General features: G+C 32.9%; 2 protein-coding genes across 3 annotated transcripts in view; both read left to right on the forward strand.

The window, feature by feature from the left end:
* Nucleotides 1-8113: 8113 nt before the first annotated feature.
* LOC126758189 (elongation of very long chain fatty acids protein F-like) lies at nucleotides 8114-11482 on the forward strand. The gene is made up of 3 exons (XM_050472300.1): nucleotides 8114-8174; nucleotides 10585-10772; nucleotides 10835-11482. The coding sequence occupies exons 1-3, from the start codon at nucleotides 8114-8116 to the stop codon at nucleotides 11480-11482; spliced, it is 897 nt and encodes a 298-aa protein (XP_050328257.1).
* Nucleotides 11483-13078: 1596 nt separating this feature from the next.
* LOC126759057 (gastrin/cholecystokinin type B receptor-like) overlaps nucleotides 13079-23714 on the forward strand; it is a 103712-nt gene continuing 93076 nt past the window's right edge. Inside the window, exons 1-2 of one of the 2 annotated variants that reach the window (XM_050473638.1) lie at nucleotides 13079-13488; nucleotides 17027-18020. In XM_050473638.1, the coding sequence (XP_050329595.1) occupies nucleotides 17336-18020 (685 nt within the window). In that variant the 5' untranslated portion in view covers nucleotides 13079-13488; nucleotides 17027-17335. Of the gene's footprint in view, nucleotides 13489-17008; nucleotides 18021-23714 lie in introns of those variants that run through there. The other variant, XM_050473639.1, reaches the window with a different exon arrangement.

The raw sequence follows: 23714 nt of genomic DNA on the forward strand, positions 1-23714 counted from the left end.
AATTAAATAAAGTAAATTAATTAAAATTATAAGTTATTAATAATTAATTTTCAAACAATTTTCTACCGAAACTAATTAAATAATATTTTTAATTATTTAAATTAGTTAACCAATTAAATTAATAATTAATTAATTAGTTTCGTTAGAAAGCCGAAACTAATTAAATAAAATTTTTAATTATTTAAATTAATTAACCAATTAATTAATTAAATTAAATTAATAATTAATTAATTAATTTCGTTAAAAAATGGTTTGAAAATTTGCAAATAAAAAATTTTGAAATTGAAAATTTAATTTTATTAAATAATGAAATTAATTAGTTAATTAAATTAATTATTTAGTTTTTATACACCTCAGTCCACACAAATTTTTTTTTGTTATTTCTGTCATATTAGAAAAAATATTTGTTTAGGTTAATTCTAAAATAAACACCAAAAGAATACAATTAAAAAACAAATAATAACAACAATTCATTCCTTACACTCACAAACGCAAGAAAAACGTCTACTGTATATCTAGTGACTAGTTAATAGAGCAGAAGAGAAGCATCTGAAATGCTGAGTATGTATACTGAATATCAATTAGAATGTGAACCACTAACAATCAAAGTAGAATTTAATAAATATTCGATGAATTTTATTGAAGTAGAAAGTTTAAAACCCCAAAATCTAGAAAAATTTAAACACGAAGAAAACAAATTATTACAAATAATAATAAAATTATGTGCGCACTTCCGAAAATATTTATATATACTTAGTATACCTAGTAACAGAGCAAAAGTTATGAAAAAACTGAAAGAAAAATGCAAAATAGAAAGAAAACAAAAATAATATTTTTAAAGGAAATTTTTTTGAGTCACACAAAAACTTAATTGAACAACTTTTTTGATTAATTTGTACTGTCTACATATCGTCACTTGAAATGCAAAAGAAGGTATCATCAAAAAACTTGAAATTGGTTGTTTATTGCTTATGATTCGCTATATCATTTTACATATTTATAACAGATGGCGCAAAAATTACCTTGCGATGTTTTTTGGAAAATGAAAATTAAAAAAAAAAAATGAAAAACTTTGATTCTGCTTGTGGATTATTTTTATTTGGACTCTTTAATTTTTTTACATCAAGTCGAGAATATGATATTCTGTAAATGGCCGCCGCCACAGTTGATTGTCATTTGAGCTCTTTTTATGGCATTTTCGATCACTTTGGCCAAAACTTCCGGCGATAGGTCACCCGTTATATAGCATAAAAAATATTCAGCTGCCGCTATCAGATATAACCAGTTTATAGCCAATACATAACCAATATATAACCGTTTCATCACCAAAACTGAATTTTTGTTTTAACAAGTGTAGTTCTATTATGTTGTTTTTCCTTCGCCTGTAAGCTTATGAAAGTGATGTTGCATTATTTTGAATTTTGGGTGACGATATACAATATGTTTATGACGAGTTGTTGAATACCTACCAAAGTTTAAGGCGACTTATGTTGTTTTACGAGTAACATTATTAGACCAGCTAAGTGACAGCTCATATTTAAGCATTTCATTTAAATTTTAAGTGTAAAACTATAAATAAATATTTATTTTACAGTCTTTGAACAGCTCTTCTTCAACTAGAAAACTGCTAAGCTGTAATAAAAACTTTATATATACATATATATATATCGTTATATTGCAAACCGATTATATTTGAACTGGTAATTTCCATATCACAAAACTGAAGAATTTATACATCTACCGATATACATATATATATGTATCTTCTATATATCACTTTACAATTTTTTGAAGCAAATCTTATATATATGGTATATATAGTTAGACTCTTTAATATAATTTAAGTTTAAAATGGTAACAGAAAACTTCTCACCAAAGCTCTCAAAATAAAAACCTATGTAAAATTGTACACTAGTTTTGCACAGAACTTTTGAACCGTTATAATTACACGTATTTGTATATGTAAAATATTCAGTATACTTATCAAGTCGGTTAACATATACTATATATCAAAACTACTAGTTATTGGGCTCTTTTGTTACCGAGTTTTGAAAAGAACACCACAACTCAGAAAGTCGGACGACATGACCTAACCAGTGTAGTCGTTGTCTCTTAATTCGCTAAACTATTTAATGTCATCTTATATCTTGTACAGATTATCGTTCCATCGACTGCGATACTCGCCATTGCCAATGCTCAAAGAACCATAAATCTTCCGCAGAACCCTTGTCTCGTAAACTCGTAAGGCCGACTTATAACATTTGTCATCGTACCTCGGCATAAAATAGAAGAACGGGGATGATGAGTGACTTGTAGAATTTGGTTTTTGTTTGTCGAGAGAGAACTTCTTATCTCAATTGCCTACTCAGTCCGAAGTAGCACCTATTGGCACCTATTCTGTAATGGATTTCAAGGTAGACGAAATTATCTAAGCTTTCGAACCTTTCACACAAGACGCTCGATAGAACCTTACTTGCGTTGTTGAGGAGGCTTATTTCAAGGTAGTTGTGCAGGTCGTGGAGTTTCCGTTTTTGTGGTTTGGGCAGAGCACACTTAAACTCCAATCATCGGGCATGGTTTTGTTCTTCCATATTCTACAAAAAAGCTGATGCATGCTCCATATCAGTTCTTAGCCGCCGTGTTTGAATAGCTCAGCCGGCAATTCATCGACCCCCGCCGCTTTGCTATCCTTTAGACTGGTAATTGCTTCAAACTTCTTCATGGCCGGGTAATGGAACGTCTGCTCCATCGTCAACGATTGGGGAATTGGATTCACCATCTCCAGAAGTTATGTTTTCACTGCCGTTCAGTAGACTGAAGAAGTGTTCTCTCCTTATACTCAACTGGGTATATTAAATGTTCCAAGAAACTTGTTACACCTGGGAAAGAAAAAAAGTATAAATGCGAAGCGTCAAGTTTTATATTGTCCCTCAGTATATCAATCGAACTAGATCATTTTCTTCCCAAGAAATTGCTCATTTGTTGTAACCGGCGATATCGGACCACTAGCTGCGATACAAACCGACCGATGAAAATTAAGTTATTGTATGAAGATTTTTTTTTATTTGTGAGCATATTATAGCTTCGGTGCCATGGAAGTTTTTGTGATTTATGAATGTTCAAAAAATATTGAAATACTTGTACTTATATGTATAAGATTTCAATGAGAAGGCATGGTTGAATTTGAGCTAATTTTATGTGAAAAAGTTAACACAGAACTCTCTTTAATGGAATTCTTTCTAATTTGAGTAAATATTAAAGCTGCGTTTAAGGCTAGTTAGGAAGTGGTTAGCATGTGTGCCAGGTCACAACGGAATCGCAGGGAACTGTAAAGCTGACGAGCTGGCAAGGAAAGGCGCCCTAGCGCTGCTATTAGCAGAATAGGAACGGGTCGTTGTTACACTCTCTTCTCGTGTTCTATTACTGGCTAGCTGGGCTTCGCGGAATCTTCACCAGCGTTGAGCTATCATCGGCTCTTATGCTGTCGTACGATATATTTGACACAAGTCCGATCGTAAAAAATCGAGTATGCTATTTGCCCTCAGTAAGCCCAGCTTTCGAAAGTTGTGAGAAATTTCATAGGCTATTACACTATCGCCGTTCACGCTGTAAGGAATCTTACCGGGTGAAAGGTACAGAAGCTGTAGAGGCTGAAGAACGCGATAGAAATATCTTAACACTTCTTTCTTGTTCTCGCGTTCACGAGATCGAAGTTTAAGGAAAAAAGTAGGTAAAAAATAAACTCCTAAGCAAAAATTTGTATTACCAAAAAGCCACTTTGCTGACAGCATCTGTTCTATTTTTATGGTTTCAAAAAGCACTGCATATAGTAGTCCAAGTCTGATCCCTGGATTAGCCAATGAAATTATCCTAATCTAGACATGAAATACTACGAGAGATTAAGTGGTTAACATGAATTGAGTTTGGGTTTTCATTATTTGCGAATCCATTATTTTATATAGTTAATACTTAAATAGAAATACTATATATTCTTAGTGTGATTTCACAAATTTTGTTTATATTTTATATACAACTAACATTTTTGCTTTAATTTGCGAAAATATCTTTTCATTAAATGTAAAATTTTTGAGGTCTCTAAGAAGTCAAGTTTGAAGTCAATTTAATAAATAATCTCACATATTAAAATAACTATTTTTTATCAACTATTTGCACTACAAATACAAATATCTATATTTACACACACACAAACAAACACCGATTTTAATGAGAGTTGCCAAATATATTTAATGTCTCATGTACCTACATACAAACTAACTAATTTTAAGCTAACTATTTAGATACCGATCTATGTATTTATATGTATGTACAATCGTATTATTTACCTTTTATATGAATAACTGTTTTTATATGTACATATATATATTTCAAATGGTGTTATTTGCCCTATATATAGACATTTATATTATGACGCGTCTGTAATAAAATCAAGTGTACCGTTGAAGTGTTTGCAAATTTGTACCTAAATTGTAAAATATTTTTTGTTTTTGTTTTTCTCGAATAGCAAGCAAATTTTACAGAAACTTTTTACGAATATCAAAAATAGAGCGGCACACAAAAGCACAAACAAATACATAATTACTATTGTTGAAAGAATTTGGCTTTGAGCAGCTCAATTTAGTCAAGTAACTGTACTTAAATACAAATGGTTACGACATAAGTGTTGTGTTGAAGTTATATGTTGAAATTTAACTTAACTGAAACTGAAATAAATAAGAATGTATTTTTTCTCTCTTAAAACTTGGGTTTCTTTCTTATGATGAAAGTGACAAAAGCACGAAACTGAAATGCGTGAGTATGAAGAGCTTGAGCAGCTGGCTGACAGGAAAGTGCGGCGACTTATGGAAGGTTTCAAGACCTTAGTATACTCTTGTAGGACTCAAAGTGGTGATCTTGTTACTGATTCCCAGACTATACTGAAGTTATGGATCGCATATGAGATTCTATCGAGCGTATTGTGTGAAAGATTAACAATCTGATTGGCCTGGAAAGTCTATACATTTTCGCCATGCGGAAAATCTTTGAAAATACCCATAAAAGGAAGATGGAAACACACCCCATCTTCATTGACTTTATAGCCGCCATCGACAGCATAAAAGGGAACTGCCTCTATGTCTGAACTTGATATCCCCGCAAGGCTATTACGGCTATGTAAGCTCACGTTGAGTAATACCAAAAGCCCCTTTAGGATCAGGAAGGAACTCTGTGAGCCGTTCGATACCAAACGAGGTTTCAAACAAGGAGACTCCCCATCGTATGACTTCTTCATTCTATTGCTGCAGAAAATAATACGAGCTGCAGATCTGAGTAGAGAAGCTACAATCTTTTATAAGATTGATATCATTGACCTCAACAAACGCGCCGTTAGTTCTGCTTTCTCCAGACTGGATAAGGAAGCAAGGTCTGGTTGTGAACGAAGGCAAGACGAAATATCTCCTGTCATCAAACAGTCAGTCGTCGCATACGCGACTTGGCTCCCACGTCACTGTTGACAGTCATAACTTCGATGTGGTAGATAATTTTGTCTATTTCAGATTCAGCATTACCATCAACAACAACGTCAGCCTCGAAATCCAACGCAGAACAACTATTGCCAACAGGTGCTACTTCGGACTGAGTAGGCAATTGGGAAGTAAACACCTCTCTCCACGAACAAATATCAAATTCTAAAAGTCACTCATCCAACCCTGTCTTGCTTTATAATGCAGAGGCATGGACGATGACAACAGCTGATGCGTAGGCCTTAGCACTGTTCGAGAGAAAGGTTTGGGGACGATTTATGTTTCTGCGCTGACTAGGTTAAGTTATCCGGATGAAGGAGAACGCTTCAGATTTGAATGTTTTCGATTTAATACCCGCCTCAACTCCGTTGGAGTGATCATGTGGAGAAGGAGCTGGCTGCAATTGGTAACTCGAATTGGCGTCAAATAACGAAAAAAGAAACGGCTGCCGTACTGTTGTAAACTCGCTATAACCGCGTAAGTGGTCTCTATGCCAGTAAAGAAGAAGAAGAAAGTTATAGCATTGACAGACGGCAGCGTTAAACCAGATTAATTGCATTTTTCGGGATTAATTCAGGAGTTACCACAGCTAACTCCGTTGCTGAATGCAAAAATAACTCTCAAAATTTTAGGGAGTTTGTGAGATTTTCGTTGGCAACATTGTTAAAAATGGCCAATTTTCATCTATTGTGAATGAAATACAACCAACCCTGACGGCTGTTTATCAAATTCTCAATATAATATCAATAAAACTTCTATGTTATGATGCAGTTTCAAAAATAATGTGTTTATATGTTTTTGTAATAAAAAAAGGTTTGGTAAAAATTGGTCGGCTAACAACCGTAATGTTTATCTTCTATCAATTTTCATTGAAAATATTATAAAAAGGACAATGAGCTGTTTATGAGAGTTTCAAACTCGCATAGCTGCCGTCTGTCACCTACAAATTTGGATCTGATTAAGTGCGCAGTTAATCCGGATTAACGCTGCCGTCTGTCAAGGCTATTAAACAATTAGGGGTTAGAGCAATGTAGAATTTTTGAAAAATTTTTTTAGGCCCTAAGTACACTTTTGGTGATTAAAAACTTTCAAACTAAGAATACTTTGATAGCCAGAGTTCCTAAAATCGTTGTCACTCGTCAAGATACTGCCATTTCCTATCAAAATGTCAATATACAAGTTTTCGATGGTGGTCCTATGTTAAGTCGTCGTTGTTGTAGTCCGATTTCATTTTTAAACTAAGCGTAGAAGCTGCGATGCTAAGGTTATGATAAAAATTATCTTCAAAATATGCACAAAAGTTCGAGAATCATTTAATTGCTTAACAAGTTCTCATGACACTCTCAAATATCAATGCTGGTGTTAAATACTCGTATTACTTCGGAAAAGTTTTTCAGTTTCGATGTTAGACATTACTTCGGAGAACAAATCGTCCAGTCATTCTGTTGATTTTGACATGAATAACTTCTTATCTCTTTCGAGGTCAGTCCGCTTAGATTCCGAGTCCCTAAAACCACTGTCGACTGGGACGACCTGTAACAAAATTATACTTCGAAACACTTTCTAAGTTTCGATGTCCGACAAGACTTTGGAAAACAATACATGCAGCCATTGTGACATATGCAGGTTGTCTTTTATATTTCGGGATTTGGCAACACTAGTGTGCAATCTGCTATACATACTATACTCAAACGATTTGACATACGAGCGCTATTTGTGTTGTTTACAGTAACTTGAAATGTTCATCTCGACTAAAGATTGGAATTATATCGTTCGATATGAAAAAATACGCCAACGGTGCTTCGAAAGACGTCTATGTGTCTCCAATACTTTTGAGCGTCACAAGCAATTCTTACACTGTTGCATCTAACAAAACTGTTATACTCTTTGCAAATGTGAAACTTATTGGAATAGCTCTCTGCATTAAATTATTTCTAATGAACTAACTACAAATTACAAGTGCCGCAGCCCCCTTACATTTTACTTAACTTAAACATTAATATTTATGAGTGACTTGAGTGGCTTAATAAGTATTGTGCAAATGTTCTAAATATTAATATTTATGAATGCACCATTGATTAGTTGTACAGTGGGTATTTATTTATAGTGCTATATTCTGCGTTTTACATATACAAATCAAACCTAACCTAACCTAATAAAACTGAACTTCAAATGTTGTCTAAAATATGTCTTCCTATACTTGCAATCATTTGACGGTTTAGCTTGAATTAATCTTATTATTGAAAATTCAACGCAATTTACTTACAAGTTTCAAGTCAGACACATTCATACGGATATAAATATTTATGGCATATATGTATGTATGTATAATACATTCTACTTGCAGTTTTTTAGAGGCAACTTAAACATCTAATGATGCATTTATATTCATGAAATACATATTTACATATGTAAAGCAACTGCATTTCCCTATTCTTGTTTGCTGGCATTGATTTTGAGCTTCAGTGCTAAGCTCAGTTTAATTCAAATAATGATTCTAGTTTGTGCGGAAGTCATTCGTTCTTGGTGTTTCACATTTCGGAAAATTGCAGAAATATTGGATAAAATAGTTCAAAAATAAAGTAAGGAGTACAATGTTCATGCTGTTGCGATTGTTATGGGAGAAATTCCGAGAGCTGGATGAGAAATATAAAGGTGAGAAAAGTGGATATATGTGACTCTATCGGATTAACGGCTTTGGTCAAACTTTGGATATCGAACATTCAGCGGTATGACTGAATAACATGTTTCTTCTTCTTCTTCTTCTTTATTGGGGTAGAAAACGCTTACGCGGTTATAGCCGATTATGCAAAAGCGCGGCAATCGTGCTTCCTTTTCCAACGGAGTGAAGGTTTTCCTGTTCCTCTGCTTTCCACGGCGGGTACTGCGTCAGGAGTAGATTGCAGAAGTTGCTCGATAGGGAATCACCTTGTCTGAAACCTCGTTTGGTGTCGAACGGCTCGAAAAGGTCCTTCCCGATTCTGACGGAGCTTCTGATATTGCTCAACGTCAGTTTACAAAGCCGTATTAGTTTTGCGGGGATACCAAATTGAGACATAGCTGTATAAAGCAGCACCTTTTCGTGCTGTCGAAAGCAGCTTTAAAATCGACGAAGACGTGGTGCGTGTCGATCCTCCTTACACGGGTCTTTTCTAAGATTTGGCGCATGGTGAATATCTGTTTTTTCAGGCCTAAAGCCGCACTGATAACTGGTGGATTTTAATCATTGACATAATGATAATATTACTGTGAATAAAAAGTTAAAGTGAATAGGTCCGATAGTCCCCGAGCATAACCGTCATGCGATTTATAAAATTTTGAATACAAATACGCAAGCATCTGGCCACAGACCTCTGAAATTAGAAAGCTTAGAAATAAATATAACGGGCTCCGTCTTTTAGATGAATAGTGTACTTTTGTGCTCAAAAAGTAAGGTGATTTTGTTTATAAAATATAAATTCTTTGTTCGCTATTTCAAATCAATTTCATTCTCCTCAAAGTAGTACCCGTTCGCTAAAATGCATTTTTGCCAACGCTTTTTTCTGCCCTCGAAACACCCGGAATAGTCTTTCACCCGTACAGCCTTCAAGCCTTTCGACTTTTATCGTGTCAAAATGGCGTCCGCGCAGTGGGCTTTTGAGTTTGTTGCGTAGAGGTTACACGGAGCTAAATCAGGCGAATGCAGTGTTTGCGGAACGATATGGGATGAGTTTTTGGCAAAAAAATTTGCAGTATGACAACCCACTTAACCCCAGCATATTGATAAGTTCCAACATATTGTTAGGTGCTAATGCACGGCGTTGTGATCCCTATTTGAAAATATGGGTCCAAGAGCCTTTAACCAGCGTCCGCAGACTGCTATGCAGTCAATTAGTAGGTGTTCTGCAGTTTCAAGAACCGGCAATTTGCACAAGAAGTTCGGCCTATGTTATATAAGTGCTTCTTAAGCTTATAGTAGCCGGTGTAGAATGCGACAAGTAGCCTGAGTTTGTCCCTTTATAGGTTGATTATGTATTTAAGCCTGCTGAGGTTGTAACCACCTATTAGCTACTTGGCATGACGCATACCTTGGAGATAAAGTACACTAGGTTACGTTTCGATAGACTGTTCAGCTACACTGCTGCACCAGTAGCGATTTGATCATGTAGGTAGATATTGTTTTAAGTGCCGCTTGACTATCGCTAAGTATGGTTATACATTCGCTGCGAGATTTGCGTTGGCGGTTTATCTCTATGCGACGACTTAAGGCAAAGGCCTCTGCTTGAATATCGCCGGAAAACTTCCCATAGGTATGAAGAGTTTGGTGCGTGATCCTGCGACTCCTGCAACAATTTCCTCCTACGTTTTCGAATCATCTGAATTATACTATTCTTAAGCAGTAGATCGAGTGTGGAATCATTCCATTCAGTCTTACTGCTAAGGATAACCTTGAACTTTTTAGTGCAGCTTCTGGTAATATTGTCGCTTGGGAAAGTCGGAACCGGGGACCGAATAGACATCTGACTTGCTGTCTATTCACTTGTTCCGTCCTTATCTATTCGGTGGTCAGTTAAATGCGACAATTTGATTCACAGTTTCTGATTAACATCAACACATTTAAGTCTTATGTTATGTATAGTATACTATAATATTTTATTCTATCGTACAAATGGGCGGAAATATTCAAGTCAATGTCAAGTCTTAAGAAAAGTTGTAAGGCCTAATATATGCATATGGATATGCAGCGGAAAGGACTTTGATCAATTGCTCTTGAAAGCACATAATGAGATCTTCTATTCCTGTTATGGATAAACTGGAACTGAGCACTTCCGTTCTGGCCGAAACGTATGTGCGTACCGCTTCAGTAAGTCTCAAGAATGTCGCAAACTGCATTTAAATTTACATAGGTCATGAAAGTAATCTGAAGAACTTATGATTCCTTATGTGAATTACTACTATATATTAACATCATTCTCTCAACATTTAACACTTACTTTTTAAAATACCGTCCTTTTCCATAGGCTAAAACATAAACTTTTCATTTTCTTAAATAAAAATCTGTGTTCCATTTAAAACACTCTTTCAGATGAACGTTCGGAGAACTATTTTCTACTCAGTTATCTGCAATGCATTTTCATTTCAACCGCTTACTATGCCTTTGTCAAACATATTGGTCCGAAAATAATGGAAAAACGCAAAGCTTTCGACTTGAAGTACGTCTTATTGGCATATAACGCTGCGCAGGTGCTCGTCAATGGCGGCATGCTTATTTCGGTAAGCATACAGATGCATATTGGAAAAACTGAATCGAATTTATTTTAATGAATTTCTTCCAGGTAATTTACATCATCTGGCTACATAAACCCTACGACCGCTTGTCTTGCATGATGCCCATTAGGCAGCGCACGGAATTTGGTATGTTGGAGCTTAAATTCGCGTACGGCTATTATTTGCTGAAGTTAGTCGATTTCGCCGACACTGTGTTCTTTGTGCTACGCAAACACCAACACCAAGTGAGCTTTCTTCATGTTTACCACCACATCCTGATGGCGTGTGGCCTTTTTTTCGCTGTGCGTTATGTGTCCGGTGGTCATGGCGCATCACTAGTTATTGTGAATCTAGCGGTACATACCATTATGTATTTCTATTATTTCATATCGGCGCTGCGACCAGAGCTGAAATACTCGGTGTGGTGGAAGAAACACATTACTCAGGTGCAAATTGCGCAGTTTTTGTTATTGCTGCTGCATTTCATACACGCTCTCCTCGATACGGAGTGTGAATTTCCAAAATGGGCTCTGGGTTTCGCCTCTTTTCAAATGATTGTTATGCTGGCGCTATTCTCTGATTTCTATTATAAAGCTTATTTGCGTCCGAATAAGAGAAAATTGGTGTCGCAAGCGAATGCTGAGCAAGTTTCTGAGCAAAAGAAAGAAGACTTTAGTGCGGAGCAGTTGGTGGAAAGTGAAAAGAACACAAATTAATGTTTTTTAAATAAATCTCTTATATTTGAATTGATGTGAAGAGTTTTATTTTAGTTTAGAAAGACGTATCTGAAGTTTAATTATGTGCCGAAGTTCAATATTTTAGTGCTGTTGAGCTTTCATAGTCTTATTTACAGTAAAGGTGCTTGACTTTGGTAATTTCCATGAACGCAGTGCCATTAAAATTGATATCCCTTTGCGGGATGCGAACTGTTTTTGAAGCTGTCTACAGAGTCTCACTCGCAGCACTGAACCAATGACAGCTTACGCGTTTCCTCATTCATTATTTTATAATCTGTCTTCGTATGTTTATGTATTTTTAGAGGTTTATTGTTGAAGCTTAAACAGCTTGGAGCTTTGTAAAGTTTGAAATGGACTCACATCACAAAGAAAATTGTAGTATACACGTGATAACAGCTGTTAAAGTTTTCTTCATAGTGGCTTTTGCAGATCTGACCTTAGGAAAGCTTACTCGTTCTTTCGTTAAACATTTTATAATCCGAACTATTGTTTTCAGAGCTTTATATATTTTCCGAGGTTTATAATAAGCTTTAAGCTTTTTAAATTTTAGTTCAGATTTTGGTTACAAATAATATATGTAAGTTTGTTAAATGCTATCGAGGCCTATAAAGCTTAGAGCTTTTTAAGGTTCAGTTTAGAATCTGATGACAAATAATACGAGTTTGTTAAAAGCTTTATGCTGGGTACTTTAAAAACCTTAATTACTTGTTGCTAGTCTTAAAGCTTTAATATTTAAAAAAGTTGGAGCGCAAAAGCTTTTACTGATTCCCTTATTTCTGTGACTTTAATATACTTAAAAGCTTAAAAAGCACAAGAGGAAGATAAATTGATAAAAAAATTTTCAATCGAGAGCTCATTTCATGGTGATTTGAGTATATACTTATTAGAGCGGATCGATTTTTTGCTATAAAATCGTGATTGCGGGATATAACTTTTAGATCATTCCGAACAAATGAAAATTAAGATTTTATATGAAATTCGTATATATGTAATGTATGCATATACCTATCTTGAGGTAAGTCAGGTTGAAGGATGTTCTCTGTTTTTTATCAGAGAACAGTTTGGAAAGTAGTGGATGAATATTTAGGTTGATTGAAAACGTTTTACCTTTTTTGTGGTCCATAGCCATCCGTAGCTTTATTATAGCCATAATTTAAAAATAACCGCAACCATAATTAAAACCGTTATTTTTGCACCAACCACTTTCTAAACATGTTTCTTATTATTTGTTGCTGCAACATTGTTGCTACATATGATTTTATAAATATAAGTGCCATAATTATGCCCAAAGACTTATACAAGTACAATTAGTTGTATAACAGAAGTTGCACCCTTGCAAAGCTTTTGGCAAGCTTTTTACTTTCCATAAAATTCGACTCCAGCTCCCCATAAAGTCATACATACAAATACTGTTTGGCTTTTATCTAACTGCATTTAACAGTTAACAGTCACAACCCACCCCACTAATCACTATGCAGCCAAGGCATGGTGAAAAGCTCGCGGATCTGTTGCCACAGCAACGCCTTTCATTCATACCGACCGGTTTGTTATTCTTGGTGTGCGCCGAAAGCCGGTTTACCACGCAACACCAAAGCAAAATAAAAGAAAAAGATCGAAAAATAACAATTGCAGGATGCTGCTTTCACCGCTGCCTTGTGAGGCTTAAGCCAGCGACAACACACATGAGGTGTTTAGTCCACGTTGACGCGTTCACGCGAATGGGTGCATCTAAACGAAAATCGCTCCGCTGAGAAAGTGATTTATTTACAGTTCAGTTTGGCTGTATGAGCATTGTGCCAAAACAGCTGTCTATTAAATCGTTGCATTGAGTATGCGACAGCTTGTGATTGGGTTCAATTGAAAAGTGTTAAGCAGGTTGTGATCAACCTGTAAGTGACAAGTTCACTTAAGAAAAAAAAAATACTATGTGTGAAAAATTTATGGTTTCAGCGATTGTAAAAGTGGTAAAAATTAAATATTAACAGGTATTTAAAAAAAAATAAATTAAAAAAAATTTAATAAGTGATTAAAAACGAAAATTTTGATAGTTGTGTATAACATTTTTTTTTATAAAAATTTGTGTGATTATGTGTTTTACAAATATCTAATAATTTCATTCAATAAAGCGATATAATTATTGCTTACCGTTATCGTATCGTATTGACTCCTGCTTGACGAATTAATTACTGCTATTAGTTCATCACGTGTTTTTAATTAGTGTGAGGCAGTGCGCTGCTGCTTTTAAATAACGGTTATATTTTTAGCTTGTGTTGTTTACCATTAATTTCTAAATATTAGTCACTTAATTCTAATTTCTGTTTTATGGCTTTAATGCGCTTAGTTATTATAAAAAGAGCTAAATGCCGATACTTTCGGAATTTGAATGAAAATATTTGAAGTGGTTACTCATACGCAGTGTGCAACAATAGTTATTGTTTAGTTATTAATAAAAATAAATTGAAATTAAATATAAATAGCTATGTTATAGATGAAATACGTTTCGAAATGACATGAAATAAATGGATTAGAATTCGTATATAAATATAATAAAATAATGAAAAAATTGTGAAAAATATAAAAATATACTAAAGAATATGTGAAAAAAAGAAAAAGAGATTTGAAAGAACTGTTGATTTACATAACTATTTGATTTTGTGTGAAAATTGTTTAAAATACAAAAAATTGAATGCAGTGTCTCGTAACGAGGAAGAAGTACTACAAAATTTATGTAAGAAAAAATTAAAAAAAAAAATAGAATGGAATTTGGAAAATTACTGGGAAAATGTTAATAAAAAAATAAGATTTAATAAAATAAAGGGAGTTAATTTAATAGTAAAATAAGCTGTGAAAAATTATTCAGACTTATTTTAAAAATATTCTACAGGTTAAAAAAATTATAAAAATATTAACAAAAAAGTAATAAAAATAACAAAAATCCATAAATTAATGTTCAAAATGCTTTAAAAATAAATCGAAACTAATCTAAAAAATATAAAAACTTAAGTTAACTACAAAATTACCGAATTTGTAAAAAAGTTTTAAAAATCAATAGCAAAACTAAAAATATAATTTATGTGTTAAAATTAAAAAATATAAATTTACATATGTTAAAATAAAAACAAAAACAAAAATTAATTGAGAGTAGTAATACTAGTTTAAAGTTTAATAATTTTGTTAATTACATAAAATTTTTATTAAAAAATTATTTAAATTATAATTGAAGTAAAATAAACCAATTAAAGCTAACAGAAATTTGCAGAAAAATTAAAAAAAATAAAATCGAAAAAGTAAAATAGAAAAATAAACAATAATAATAATAATAAAAATAATAATAATAATAACAACAATAATAATAATAATAACAACAACAATAATAATAATAATAATAATAAAATAAATTTAAAAAAAAATAACAATAAGTGGAATAAATAGTCCAAGTTGTTACTCATACGCAGCGTACAACAGTAGCTAATGCTTCAGTATTAACATACATATAAGTTAAACTAAAAAAAAACAGAAAAATTAAGAAAAACCAAATAAAAATTTTGTAAAAAAGTATTAATTAAATAAGACATTAAATTTTTTTTTTTTTTAATATTTTAAAAAGATTTTGATAATAAAAAATATTACATTTTCACACGTTTTGAAATTTACATATATGTATGAGCATATAATTTATAAGTGAAAATTATTGTAAATTTACCTCAAGGAATGCGTAACGGAACTCCAGCTGCTTTCGCAGAGAACTGAAACTGGTCTATGCCTGGCTCAATAGCTTACCAGTCTAACCTGACCTAACCTGACCTAACCTAACCTACTAATGTAAATTGAAAATATTTCAAAAATGTGTGTGAGAAACACTAAACAATAAAATAATATATATATTTAAATAATAAATCAAAAACTGAAATTTAATTCAGTTAGGAATACATAACGGCAATTATAAAAAATATTTAAAAAAAAAATAATTTTTAAAAATAATTTTAGAAAATCACACCACCAGAAAATGAATATACGTACTAAAAAATTAAAAAAAAAAATAATAGTTAAAAAATTACATTTGCAGACATTTAGTATTGTGTTTAATATTCCGAAAAAGCGCCACTACAACGAATATGAAAATATATATCAAATGTAAATCAAATTAAAACTCTTTACTAATCTTGACTTTTCACAATGCTGTTATTGTTATTGAAGTATGGGGAAAAAGCAGCAATGACCAACAGAGAATGATGTTAAATTATGGCTGCTGAAAGAGATTTTAGATTAAAGCTTTAATCTGCTAGAAGAGGAAATTGCGATGATTGTGAGTAGTGATTTTGCATAAACGAAGCTTGCCAAGATAAACAGATTAGTTTAAAACGTGATTAAATTTTGATTTCAATATGACATTAAATCGATAACAACAAATTTCAGAGTATAATTTATTGTATAATATTTATTTTATATAAATTTGAAAAAGAAAAGAAAATATGAAAACAAATTTATTGCATATAGCTGTGATAAAAATGGTATAAAATGTATGTAAAGCCGCTAAAAATCAAGTGAAATATCAAAATATTTTGTATTTTTTTCCAAAATAACTAAATGTTGAGTAAAAATTAAATAACAAGTTTTAAAAGCTTCCACAAAAAAAATTAAATTAAAAAACATTAAATTAAAAAAGTTATCACAAAAAAAAATTAAATAAAAATAAAAATGAAAAAAAAACTTTAAATTAAAAAAGTTTTCAGAAAAAAATAAAAGTAAAATAATAAAAAAGATATTTTAAAATAAAAAAAAAATTTTAAAATAAAAAAGTTTTAAAATAAAAAGTTTTAAAAATAAATTAAATTCTAAAGTTTTTAAAAAAATATCAAAAAACTAAACGAGAAGTTTTAAAAGCTTTCGCAAAAAAAAAATATTTCTTTATTTAAAAATATTTAAAAAAATATATTTTTTTCAGTGCACAAAACATTATTGGTGTACTTTATTTTACCAAAAATAAAAAATAAATACAAAATATTTATAAAAAAAAACAATATTTATAGAGATTAAAAATAAGAAAAAACTAAAAAAAGTATAAAAAGCTTCCGCAAAAAAATGTAATAAAATAGTTTTTTGTTTCACTATAAAACTATTAAAATATTTATTTTTCTGTGTATAAAATTATTTTTGGACTTAACTTAATATTTAAGAATTTACTTGTGAAAAAAGATAATTTTTGAGGTGTTTGAAAATATAAAAAATAATCTTCTAAAATATTTATTTTAATAATTTTAAAAGCTTGTGCAATAAATAATAAATAAATAAAAATATTTGTTTTTCCTTCAGTGTATGAAATATTATTTTTGAACTTCGCTTAACCAAAAAAAAAAAAAGAAATAAAAAATACTTCTAAAAAGAATAAATAAAATATTTAAAGTGATTTAAAATGTAAAAAAAAAAATAATTTTTGTGTTTCTGTAAAATATGTAAGTAAAACTATTTAAAAATTTATTTTTCAGTGCATAAATTAATTTTGAACTTCACCTAACATTTCAGAATCAACTTGTGAAAGAAAGAAAATGTTCTAAGTGATTAATAATATAAACATAATATATTTATGTGTGTACCATAAAAAATAAAAATATTTGTTGGCGATGAAAAAATTGATTTAAAAACAAGAAAAAGTATATGAAAATAATAGTTAATCAGCATTCATTAAAATATTAAAAAATATTTGTTTTAAAAAAAAATAAATTTAGAAGCGAAAAAAAAAACAAATATATGTGTGTGAATTGGCTTGTCTGTGCATATGCCATACCCGTTTGCCCATTTTAAAATCAAAACCCCAACAGCACCAAGCGATTTATGTCAATTGTAGCACTCCACCAACTACAAAAAAACTGCAAAACAAAGCTTCAACAACAACAACAACCCAAACATACCCACCGCACTGCGCTCATCATGTCAATTACAGCGAACCAATACAGCGATTTGCTTGCCTACTTCAGCAATGATTCCGCCGCCAATAATATACTCTCACTAGCGCTCACACAACTAAACGATACACACACATTGACAGTTGGTAATTTTTCGAATTTTTCCAACGTCGCCGGTGAATCGAACATGTACGCCACCACAAACGACAGCAGCGACACCAGCCTGCTCCTCTTGGTCACACAGTCGGCCATGTACGCGAATGCGTCTGCGAATGCAAGCGACTACGGCGACAACGACGGCAGTGCGGTGACGAATCGCAGTGCATACGTGGTGACGGCGGCGGGACGACCGCGTATGCCGACTGAGATGCCATTCTGGCTAATACTCTGCTACAGCATAATATTCTTCTGTGCGATAATTGGCAATTTGTTGGTGATATCGACGCTAATACAGAATCGTCGTATGCGCACTATCACTAATCTCTTTTTGCTGAATTTGGCAATATCCGATATATTGTTGGGGGTCTTCTGTATGCCGGTGACATTGGTCGGCACCTTGTTGCGTGATTTCATATTCGGCGAGTCCTTCTGCAAGCTCATACCGTTTTTGCAGGGTAAGTAGAAGGTTGTAGATATATTATATGTAAATATGTATATATTGACAGTTTTATATAATGTGTGGTTTTTTGCAAGCTTGACACTCTATATTTATAGGCTGTAAGCTCTAATATACATATAAATTGTATTCTTAGCCAACTTCATTTGCTATTTTTCATTGTCTTCGAAACAAGCACACTTACACACATACATGTTCTTAGTGAGACACGTGTCCGTTTGCATTTGTAGGTCTATAAATTGAGTTGTCAATTGTTCGTAAACGTTATGGAAGACATCGTCGACATGCTGAATCAGCCGCAAACGCCTTATCGGTTATTCATTGGGGTCAATGTGTATTTGGGCGTTAATCCGACAAGCTAACACTGCCACCTACATGCACACATGTAGATAGTGGCATATATACATACATGCATATATATATTCATTTATACATATATGTACATATATACTTTTATATATATTTATATATATACTAATATATATGTATATAATATATACATGTACATAGGGTGATTCAAAAAAAAATTTTTTTTTTTTATTTTTTTTCAATTGGTACTCGATAAAAATAAATTCCTAGACACCTCTAAGAAAGCCACTCCAAATATGAGTTTTTAATTGTAACGGGAAGGTCCTCCGCCTAACGGTTTTCTATTTTTTTCTTATTATCAGATAGAAAAATTTATATCTCGCTTCCAACTACTTGAAAAAATATCTTGTTAATTAGGTTTTGTAGGAAATTGAATGCTCTACAAACAAGGTCTATGATGATTTTTTCGTAAACCCAAACGTTTAAAAGATATTAACAGTTAAAGTTTGATTATTTTTGGGAAATTTTTTTATTTCTTATGAATTTTATAACTCAATGAAAAAAAATTATTATGAATAGATTTTTGGAGATAGAGGTGTCTAGGAACCTATTTTTCAGATCAAACGAAAAAAAAAATTTTTTTTTTTTTTTGAACGCCTTAATATGCATTGATGTTTGACGATGAATACCTCGTAAACGCTTAACTTAATCGAAATATCATATAGGCCATTTTTATAGAGCAGTAAATTTCCTACAAAACTATGTGTTTCATCATTCATAATAATTTTTTTCCATTGAGTTATGAAATTAATAAGAAATAAAGAATTTTTCCAAAAATAGTCAAATTTGGACCGTTAATATCTTTTAAACCGTTGGGTTTACGAAAAAATCATAAGAGACCATATTTAAGAGCATTCAATTTCCTACAAAACCTAATTAACAAGATATTTTTTCAAGTAGTTGGAAGCGAGATATAAATTTTTCTATCTGATAATAAGAAAAAATAGAAAACCGTTAGGCGGAGGACCTTCCCGTTACAATTAAAAACTCATAATTGGAGAGGCTTTCTTAGAGGTGTCTAGGAACCTATTTTTGCGAGTACCAATTTAAAAAAAAAAAAAAAATTTTTTTGAACACCCTAATGTACATATCCCCACATATCTGTGTTTGAGCAGGCTTTTATTTATAACTTTCTTTGTTTACTCAGCGACAAATAGATGACAACGCATACTTTTATAATTTCCTGTTGCCAGTATACATGTATATGTATGTACATATAAATATTTTCTTATTATAAATAACTGTTATATACAATATGTTGGTGAAGTGCCGAAGTGCGTGACAATTGGCTGAAATATTGCTTCTGCTGCAATGTAACAAGTGATAAAGCCTACGTGATTTGTTATTGTGATTTTACTGCTATTGTCCATTATTCTTCCTCTTCTTCTTGAAAACATGTTTGGCATGAATATTGGCATGTTGGTTGAGGAATTAGATTCTCTAAGGCATAGCAATTAGTTCGCTTAAATTTTTGTGCGGGTGCAGGGCAGTTCATTAAAATATATCTGCCTAAAGTACTTAAGAGATTTTGCCTATATTTATTTTTTTCTCAAAAAATTTTCGAAATTATAATACAATGAAGTCAAGTCAGGCCAAAAAAATGCGGACACATGAGGATGACATAAGGTCTTATGAATAGCAAAAGCCGTTTTTGCAAGCGCTCCTGGGTGTATAAAGCAGTGTTGATAGTTCCAATTTTTACAAAAGAGCTGCTTATTCTACCACAGCTACCAATTGCTTGCCAAACCAAAAATTTCTTTGGAAACTTTGTCGTTTTTGTGTTTTAAACTCCCCTTGGTTATTCCCTATATGATCTGCCACATAAAAATCCATAACTAAAAGTTGAGAAAAGTCCCCAAGCACATACGTCTCATCATCCATAATGCGGCAGTAAAATTTTTAAGGAAATCAAGGTGAAGCCGTTTGGTTCGATCCTTAGCCATGCTGTTCTTTTTGGAAGTCCTGTCTGGAACTTTCTGAATTTTGTATAGCTTAAGTCCTTTCGCCTTTTTAACTTTTCTGACAAAAGTTTCAGATTACTATAGTTCTTTCGCTACCTTTCTCCCCGATGTGTTGGGTTTTTTCGTAAATAGCGCCATTACTTTCTTAGCTACGTTAAGGTTTTTAAAACCTTTCGTTCTACCACCTCCTTGCTTTCTGTTGAAAGTCGGTGCTTTGCTGAACGTTTTCATAGCACGCGAAACGGTATTTTTGTAAACATTTGCTTTTCTAGCAATTGTTCTCATAATCCAATTTGGATTTTCGTTATAAAATCGAATATTTTTTTCGTACATTTTTGGGTGACTAATCATTTTGAAAACTATACGTATTGCATTTCATCACCAGGTGAAAAAAATTAATTCGGAATTTAAAAACTCTGACAAATTGCAAACTAATTTGAACTAATTTCATCGTATGCAATCTGTAATAAGATCATTAAAATGGCCTCCAAGACTTCCTTTGCAGGAACGAATTCGATGAACCCAATTTTCGAGTACTTTTTCCACTAAATTCAATCATATGCCATGAAAAGTGCATTCAAGCTCAACTTCTAAAGCTTGAAGAGAGCCTGGTTAATTGTTAAAGTCAAATGTCTTCAAATAACTCCAGAAGAAGTAGTCTACTGGTGTTAAAAACACAACTTCCACGAGGCCATTCACTTTCACAATTTCTTGAAATAACTGAGTCTCTAAACCGTTCACGCATTAATTCGGTTGTTGCACGTGCTGCGTGGTACGTAGTGCCATCTTATTGGAACCAGATGTTGTTAAGATCAACTTCTTACAATTGCGGACATACAATACAAAGTTGGTTATCATCTTTTGTTTATTTACCGCACCATTCAGATGAAAGTAAGCTTCATCGGAGAAGATGATTGTCTTAAAAAAATCATTATCGTTCTCAAGTTGTTCCAAGGCAAAATCAGCAAATTCACGACATATACGGTAGTCCAATGGCTACCGTTCTTGAGTGAAAACAAATTTATACGCTTGCAAGAACAAATCCTTTCTTAAAATCTGCCAAGCCTTCAAGAATTGTATCTCAAAGACCTGTGTAGGATTTCATGAAGATCGGTTGAGTAGTTCTCGAGAAATCTTGCTAATCGACTTCCACAGTTCTGAGAAAAATGCATTTAAAGACGGCACACTTAGCCTAGCTAGTCGCGAGCGCATAAGTTCTCAAGGCTGTATCTCCGAAACTATTACTCGGATCAACTCGAAAGTTTAGCTCAAATATCCTAGAAGATTTGTAGAATTTAATAATCCAATAAAAAAATTCACTTATTTTAAACCCGTAAACCATGTAACCCATGTTTTGGGTACTAGTAAAAGCAGTAAGTTTTTATTGATTCACACAGTTACGGGTCGACTTTAATTAAAATTCAGAAAATTTTGGTATATATTAGTTTAATACAATTTTTAATTACTGGCTTCGAAAGCAGATAAAAAAGATTTGGTGTGCTTGTTAAAGGCCTCGAAACCACTTTTAGTTCCTTGGGTGAATTAATTTTTATGCTCTTAAACGGTCAGTGAAACTTGCTTGTTGTTATGGTTGATATTTAAGTTATCGAAACTCAGCGAGATCTAAAAGCAGCTAAATCTAGTGGATCACTTTGCTTAACAATGTATTTTTCTTATTGTAGTTAAAAGGTTATGGAGCAATAAGTCCATCAGTTTCCGCACACCTTCCTATAATGTCAGTACTCAACTTTTTACTGACCATGTGGTCCGATTGAATGCATGAATCGGCATTCGAAAAAACAATGTCTGACTTAAAGCAAAAGTCCAAGAAACGCTCATTTTGATTTTCACAGCCTTGGATAAAAGAAAAATCTCTTTACTTAGACTTTCCAAAATGCTTTGTGAATGTTTTTTTCAATAAAACGATATTAGCGGTCATCAATTCGCCATTTTCTTGAACAGCAAATATTAGGTTTGCTACAAAATTTGCAACGCCTACTTCCTCAGTTTTCGTGATATCGTTCTGATCTTCTCAACGCGTCCTTTACTCCGCAAGAAGCTACTCAAAATTGCTCAACACTTTCAAAGTACGGAGTCAGTGCGACCAAATATATGTAACCTCGTTTTCAGTGGTGCCAATCAGTTTGAACAGCTGTTATAAGGTGTTCGATTCATTACTCTCTAAAGCTTGGCGCACAAATACAACTGTTAGGTTGAACGTTATTTTCTTTATTTCTTAATCAATTCTTGGCTTCATACCAAAACTCTTTTCATATCACAAGCTTTTATTCATCACTAGTTCTGTATCTTCTCATTTAATTCATGGAAGGATCTTCGAATTCAACCAATCATCGATGCTAAAGCCGCATTTTATGACTTTTAGTGTACGCTTTAAAGCAGAAATCTCCATCGTTTTAGTTCGACTCTGCGTGGCAGTTCCATTAATTAGACGAATCGAGCACGATTAAGTAGTTTCGCCTTTTATGGCATTTTTCTTCGAACTTCTGCTATTACCTTGTGCTGTTAATTAAATTCTTTAAATGCAATTGCTCGGCGAGCACGCGTAGTTATTAAGTAGAAACAGCTGTAAGCTTGCAAAAGAATACCGTGTGCAGTTAGGAGCGCGTGCTAACGATCCGACTGATATGTATATGTATATATGAGTGAGCATATTGCACGTGAAAGGTAATAAAGTTCGCGTGTTAAGAAATTTTAACTTGACTTCAAGTGCACTCGATATTAATGTGCTGACGGGCGGACAGCAAAGAAAATAAATGTGTCTTCGTATGTGTCGTCGGCGTGTCACAGCTGGTGTCTTACTAAAGTGAAGTGTGTATATACTTATTTACACGTGCACATATCATCGTCTTGTACGGAAAGCAAGAAAGAAAGCGATCAATTAACCAGATTATAAAAGACGCCCAGGCGCTTGCAGCAATTAATTTCCGATGTGCACGAGTGCATCTTAAACTGCGCGCCGTTACATACTGCAATTAATTTGAGCATACTGCTTGCTCCTTTGTTTACCCGCTCAATTTCAGACTACACTTGGTAGTAAGTGAAACCGTCTACAAAGCATGAAGGTTATGCTGCTATTTGCCTCTGAAAAACAATGAAGAGTACATTCCACTAGTAACTTGTTATTGTAACGGTTACCAAGTCCTCGTTAGGATGGTTAGAATAAGATAAGTTGTTATCGAGGTCATCCACCGGTAGGCCCAGGAAACGTTCTGTTTCGATGGGTTCGAACCAAAAGGAAAGGGCTGTCAAAAGTGCAAGTTTAGGAGGGCATTCAAAAAGGTGGTTAGTGTCATGCGGGGACTCGTTGCACGCTGGACATATATTTTATATGTCAGGGTGGA

The sequence above is a fragment of the Bactrocera neohumeralis genome, chromosome 5, assembly GCF_024586455.1.
Source record: "Bactrocera neohumeralis isolate Rockhampton chromosome 5, APGP_CSIRO_Bneo_wtdbg2-racon-allhic-juicebox.fasta_v2, whole genome shotgun sequence".
Classification (NCBI taxonomy): Eukaryota; Metazoa; Arthropoda; class Insecta; order Diptera; family Tephritidae; genus Bactrocera; species Bactrocera neohumeralis.